General features: G+C 41.8%; 1 protein-coding gene across 1 annotated transcript; it reads right to left on the reverse strand.

Annotated features, from left to right (window-relative positions):
- Nucleotides 1-329: 329 nt before the first annotated feature.
- LOC109197040 (snaclec stejaggregin-B subunit beta-1) lies at nt 330-2,271 on the reverse strand. The gene has a single exon (XM_019352028.2). The coding sequence runs from the start codon at nt 1,446-1,448 to the stop codon at nt 690-692; it is 759 nt and encodes a 252-aa protein (XP_019207573.1). The 5' UTR covers nt 1,449-2,271; the 3' UTR covers nt 330-689.
- Nucleotides 2,272-7,069: the final 4,798 nt, after the last annotated feature.

Raw genomic sequence — 7,069 nt, forward strand, 5'->3', positions numbered from 1 at the left:
GAACTATCAAGGAGTAAATGTGGGTGTATGACACTGCTCAATGTAAAGATTTGTAAAACACGTTAAAAGCCAGTAACTCTCAAATACAGGGCACAAATCAAACAAAAGGTCCCTCCCTGATGCAAATATATTGTTTTAACATGTATATCCAGTCGCAAACCCCCCTATCAGAAAAAAACTAGTAACAACACTTTTAAAATTGGAATGTATTTTAAAAGTGCAATTATTTAAAATTATTTTGAAATGTGAGACTTCACATTAACTTCAAAAATTGATTAACAGAAAGCACATTAGTCAGGTCAGCACATTAGGCTACATAGCCTGGTAGCCTAACTGAACCAAGCCAAAAAACACACACACAAGAATGTTTCTTGTAGATACAATATATATCTAATGTCAATACTCTTAACTGAGTCAGGCCGAAAGTCCAGCAGAGTTTCACACAACTCTGGTCACTGCAAATTGTGTGGGTTCACTCTGCATGCAAACAAAAGGATAATCTCAAACGACATCACATTTAAAAAAATTACTGTTATTATTTCATTTTACAGAGTTGAACCCCAGTGCTACCAGACTTCTGACAAGAAATTCACATCAAGGAGCAAAATGAACAATGAACAAAGGACAATACCAAGCAACTATAGTAACAAAAATGAATATTTAAAATTGATTTTGCAAAGCATATTACCTCAGTAGCAAACAAAATTAAGTTTCTCTTCACAGTCATGAGCCCCCCAAACACCCTCAGTCCCTTCTGTCACCTGTATGGCTGCACACTCCATCCTCTGATCAGGACATGTTGGTTTCCACCCTTCATCCCAGGCCTCGTAGTCCATCTCCTGCCTGTCCACCCACAGCCAGCCTGCCTGTCCAACCAGAGAGAAGAAATGCAAACCAATCCAGACATGTTCAGTGCTGTTATGTTTCTTCAGTTCTCTCTGGATAAGCAGCATCTCGGTCTCAGACGCCACACTGGCCAGGTCATCGTGGTGCTCCCTGCAGTACTCTAGAGCTTCCTCCCAAGTCTTTTCCTCCTCCACTACTACTGCGTGGTAGCAGAAGAATGTTTTGTTGTCCTGTGCGTTTGCATCATTCCACCCGTTTTTCTGCAGACAGCCACTGTCTTCAACACCCAAAAAATCGTTAGGCTCACCTGGTGACCAGAAACATGTGGTAGGCACTCCACCCCCTGACCACAGCCATTGCTCTCTGTTGGAGCAATTTCTTTCCGCTCCTATCCAGATACATGGCCAGGATGTACTACTGAGAATACCAGAGAGCTGCTGGAGTTTGAGATTATCCTGTTCATTACTGACAGGAGCCAGGTCTGTGTATTGCTGCCGACAGTATGTCAGAGCATCCTGCCAATTCTTTTCATCTTCAATATAAACATACTTGGTAAAAATTCCAGAGAAGCTCAGCATGATGCACATGAAGAATAGATCCATTGTTTACTTGTTTTAAAGTATTTTGCTCTATGATAAAGGTTAAAAGAGGAGGGATGGTACTTGAAAAGCTATGAGCCTTTCGTATTTGTCCCAAAATATTTGCATTGGGGTGGCCCTTCCCTTCGCTGAACCTATAGTATTCAGGAGGTATGTGACAAATCACACGTGCTGTTCATTTGTATTTTAGTTTAGGCCAATTCATGTTTATATTGTCCTCTTGTGAGTAGAATTGCAACAAGTATCTAACAAATACAGTACAATAAGTTCATCATCAGAAAGTAAACAAGCAAGATTTTTAAATTCTGAAGTGGATCTAAACTTGAATGACCATTTTATCTTATGTCTGGTGTTTTCACGTTTGTGAACATTTTCACATGTTCTGTATTTCTATATTAGTATGTATTGACATCTCATCTGATTTTCTAAAAATGAAAAGAAAGAAACAAATTAAGAACCCAATTAAGCTGTCTGCAGGGGTCAGTCTTTTATTGAAATAATGGATGAACTTTGTCACTACATGATATCTGGTTCTGGATCATTAAAGATGAAAATCAAGATATGTTCCATTTGTCTTATCTGTGGTTGATATTTGTTTGAGGTAAAAACTGAAACAGTAACAAATTTTTCTAAAACTTTCGTCACACAGATCTGATTTCAGTTCAACTCTAAACTTTAATGACTTCTAAAAGGGTCCAAGCCTCTCATCTTGTAAAGAGTTCATGCAACGCCATCCAAACTTTCTGCTAACAAACAAAGCAAAAACACAAAACCAATCACAGACATACAATTATTTGCAGAGGTTCACATTGTTGGAGGTTCACTGGGGTTTCCTGGACTGAAAATATTAAACAAAGTTTTCATTTGCTTAAGACAAAATGTAAGTGTTGCTTGGCTTTACGTCAGACAAACAAGTCATATTTTTGTATGATAAGTGGAACAGTTTTTCCATATTGTTACGCCCTCTTTCCTGGAATGAAGATGTCAAGAAAAGTATATGTAAAGAATTAATGGTTGAGGGAGCACACTCGAAGGCAGGACTGATCATCACTGGCATCATTTATTTACATTAGTGCAATAAAAAAAAAAGAAACTGTACGAAAAAGTATAAAAACTAGCCAAAAAACATAAGGACACAAATCAACAGACCACAAAAAAAGCAAAAACACAAAACTAATCACAAACATAAGATTAGTTTCACAGTTGTCCTCACACAATAAAGCCCAGGCTTTGTTGCACAGAAGACACTAAACAAATGTTTAATTTGCTTAAGGCAAAATGTAAGACAAACAAATCATATTTTTGTATGACAAGTGGAAGCAGTTTTTCATATTGTTACGTCATTGTTCCTGCAATGAAGATTTCAAGAAAACAACTTTGAAGATAAGTCAACAAAAATACCAAGTACTGGTCTCATTTATTTACATTAGTGCTTGGTCCATAGCTATTGGACAGCAAGCTAGCCCATAAAGTATGCATTTGGCAGTGGGGAAGGTGAGAGATAAAGCAGGGAATCCTTTTAGGAAATCTTTAGCAAGTCAAGCTGCAAATTATTTAAATATGAAAAAGTAAGTATGTTTAAACATAATAACTAATCTTTACATTTAAAGAAAAAAGAAAAAAATCTAAGCACTTGTCACTCCTGTCAGGTGCTTTGGTAGACTGTTCCAGTCGCTTTTCACCTCATATTGCTTCCTGTGTATCACCTTTCACCTTTTACAAGCAGTCCCATCCAGAGCTACATGTCATTTGAGAATAGCAAGGGAAATAGCTTTGCAAACAGCCTCACCCACAGACTTCTTATCTAGCTTTAACATGTGGAGGGTAACTCATGAAAGAAGGCTGTTCACAAAAAACTTCTCTCTCCCGGCCCACCTGCCCCAGCTTGTCCGAGGGAACACCAAGGTGGAGGAAGCTCATTTCTGCCACCTGTATTTCGGTCACTACCCACAGCTTGTGACCATAGGTGAGGGTTGAGACAGTCTCTCTCTAGGAGAGTGGTTCCAGAGTCCAAACCGTGCGTTGATTTGAGCCCGACCTCTCAACCTCATGCGCTAACTTCTCCTTTTCGACCAGAGAGGTTACATTCCAAACTCTATCGTCATTACCGGCATGCTTTGTACCTTAGGCTCATCAGAGACAATCATATCCAGGTAAGATAATTTTCTTTAATCTACACGCATTTAGGAATTACTTAGCTAATTTCATGGATAATTTCAGTGACTGAATTATTGCCGGTCATTTGTACACATTTACTGTATTATATAAAATATATAAACTAAATCTCTTTGAAACTTATAGAATCTAATCTTTTGGTTTCTTTTTTTCATAGCACTTTATCAAACTGTTGTCTGCTACAGAGTAAGTATTATACTAGTAGTAATATAGCATCCACCATCTCCTGCTTGCATATTTCTGAAAACATCTTAGTGGTGTGGCAGCTGTCGATTGAGCCAGCCCTGCAAACCCTGTGGATGGACGATGCAGTGGACAGTGGGAGGAAGCATCCTAAAGCTCTCTTTGCAGACCACCCTGTGTGATTCTCTACTCGCCAACCAGAAAAGACAAACCGCAGGTCTCAGTTGCAGCACCATATCATAAAACCTTTAAACTAATGCAACACATATAACAACGTAACAAATATATTCAAATAAATATATTTCTTAATGCATAACTCATTTTGGAACTGATCTTTCAAGAAGTGAAAACAGTCTGTCCATCCTCTCCTGCGCTCTCCTCTCCTCAGCCTCTCTTTGCTGCCTCATGTCCTCTCTGATGAGGTCTAGCAGCTCATCATCCCGGTCTCTTTTCCTCTTTCTCCCTGTTGTGGGTGGCTGACTCACTTCCTCATCGCTGTCGTTTAAGTCACCCACTGCTGCGCTTGGCCCAGGAGTGTCCTCAGGGAGGGAGGAAATTAGGACAGGAGGCCTAATGGAAGCCCTCTGTCCTATCACCTCATCCATGAGGGCAAACCAGGGCCAAGTAGCAGCAGAGGGCTTCCCACTGACTCCCTCTCCTGACCCTGGATACTTGCAATGCTAAAGGCAGAGGAAATCAAAAATGACAGCAGGCAAATAAAAACAACACAACAACTCTTAGTAATTGCACATTTATTAACTTGTGTTCTTAAGAATTATCTTCTTGATAACACACATACCTACTTTGTATTCTTTAAAGTTATCTCATGTCTTCTGGCCTGCAAGTGGGTGAACTCAAGAGTTGGGAGTTCGCCTTGTAATCAGAAGGTTGCCGGTTCGAACCCCGGCTTGGACAGTCTTGGTCGTTGTGTCCTTGGGCAAGACACTTCACCCGTTGCCTACTGGTGGTGGTCAGAGGGCCCGGTGGCGCCAGTGTCCAGCAGCCTCGCCTCTGTCAGTGCGCCCCAGGGTGGCTGTGGCTGCAATGTAGCTTGCCATCACCAGTGTGTGAATGAGTGGATGACTGGATATGTAAAGCGCTTTGGGGTCCTTAGGGACTAGTAAAGCACTATATAAATACAGGCCATTTACCAGGCCATTTTATTAAGTCCCCTCTGTGTCTTTGTCCTCTGTGTCCCTCTCTGTGGGTTTAGATTTATCTGCGCATGTTTGTCGTTGTGTCTTGTTCCCTTTTCTGTTCCCATGCTCCCTCTCCTTGTGTTCATTCCATGTCTCCCCTGTCTGTCATGTGTATCCATGTATGTTTCCCTAGCCTCCCTCGCTCTCTCTCTCTCTCTTCGTGTCCCTTGCCCATGTAGCAGGATGAATATTATATGTACTGGTTGTTGATCCCACTTTTAGTTGGGCACATTAGGGGGCTCTGCTATAAATAGTAGTGGCCATCTGAGCGTCCCCGAATCGCATACCTGTTGTCATCTCCATCCGGCCTTTCCCAGTGTTGCAGGTAGGAGTTGCGTGCATGTCACTGCTGTCCCAGCCTGACTTGGTGGTACGTGTGTTGATTAGTGTTACTCATGTTATAGATATCACCCGCGGATACCTTCTTGAAGCCTCCATTGCGGCTGGTAGGTGATTATTTGGTGCATGTGTACACTATTCCGCTCATTGGTAAACTTATGTTATTTATAGGTTGTAGCTGCCGGAGCCTCCTACGAGCCACCTCGTTAGTAAATTAAATGCTGCCATTGATCGGTATGTAACCCCGATTTGTCACAATCCCTGCCTTATGTTGTTTTTCTTCTAGTAAACATTTATGGTATGACGCACTGCAGGAAGTGTGGGCCTCAGTGGGTGGCCGATGGCCTTATACAACCGTAGCCGCTACTGCTTTTTCCCAGCTACGCTGACAGAGGTGCTGCTGCTTTGCCTTTCCCCTTGTTTTTCCATTTCTTTTTCTCTGCCGCTGCCAGCCTCTTAGGAGTGGACATCTTCGAGGCCAGCGGCTACATACATGCTGGCCACGGGAGCCGGCTGGCATGCATGTTAACGGACTTAATTACTCAATTAGAGTAGTCAGGTGGACGACAATTTGGAGTGACACTGTGACCCCGTCTGCTCCAGATTCAAGGTTTAATTTAGTTATTGAATGCCTGGCTCTCTATTGTCTTGATTTGTAATTTCGTTTTTTCTGTTACACCACTGGAAGGAGGCCCTTTTTCTAGCTGCGGATCACCAGTGGTTTCTGCAGCTGGGCTAACCCCAGCGTGTGCATATTAGTTTTTTCATTTAAACACATTATAACTTTCTTTCTTTCTTTTTCTCAGATGCAGAGGGCCTGACGTGGAGGTGACTGGGGTGCCTCAGTGGTGGGATCCTTTGTGTATTACACACCTGTGTTTTTAGTGGTATTAGAGTGTGAGAGTGTTCTGCACTTGCATATTGGTGAGTTGTTCCTGTATGTGGTATCCCTGTCCCCCCACTGGCAAGCCTTGGTTCTGAATCTTTTAGAATACCTGTATATTGATGTGCCTGTTTGTGCTTTTATATGCTGTTTTAAATAGTTGCTAATAAATTGTCAATTTGCTTTATCATTGAATCACATCTCTGTATTGAGTATAACAGACCTGAGTGTCTTCCTGGTACTTAGCATTACTTTGATCCAGTATTCAGAACAGAAGAACAGGAAAGCTTCTACTCTAATCTAACGAAGAAATAAAGGAAATGTACACACATGAGAGCAAAAAACCAAACAGAAAGAAAAAGTGAAGATTATAGTAACTACAGTAATATAGGTAAATTAATAAAAGTCAATAATAAAGTGTACTTTGCAAAGCACAATAGCTCAGTAACAAATAAAATTGAGTCTCTCCTCGCAATCACGTGCCTCCCAAACACCCTTAGTCCCTCCTGTCAACTGTAAGGCTGCACACTCCATCTTGGGGTGTGGACATGCTGTTTTTTCCTCTTCATCCCAGGCCTCATAGTTCATCTCCTGTCCATCCACCCACAGCCAGTCCCCAGAGAAGAAATGCAAAGCAATCCAGACGTGTTCAGTGGTGTTATGTTTGTTCAGTTCTCTCTGGATCAGCAGCATCTCGGTCTCAGACGCCACGCTGGCCAGGTCACCGCCGATCTCCCTGCAGTAGTCCAGCGCTTCCTCCCAAGTCTTTTTCTCCTTCACCACTTTTGCATCATAGCAGAAGAATTTTTTTTGATATCGTGGTTCTGCATCGTGCCATGCGTTGC

The sequence above is a fragment of the Oreochromis niloticus genome, linkage group LG23 (assembly GCF_001858045.2).
Source record: "Oreochromis niloticus isolate F11D_XX linkage group LG23, O_niloticus_UMD_NMBU, whole genome shotgun sequence".
Classification (NCBI taxonomy): Eukaryota; Metazoa; Chordata; class Actinopteri; order Cichliformes; family Cichlidae; genus Oreochromis; species Oreochromis niloticus.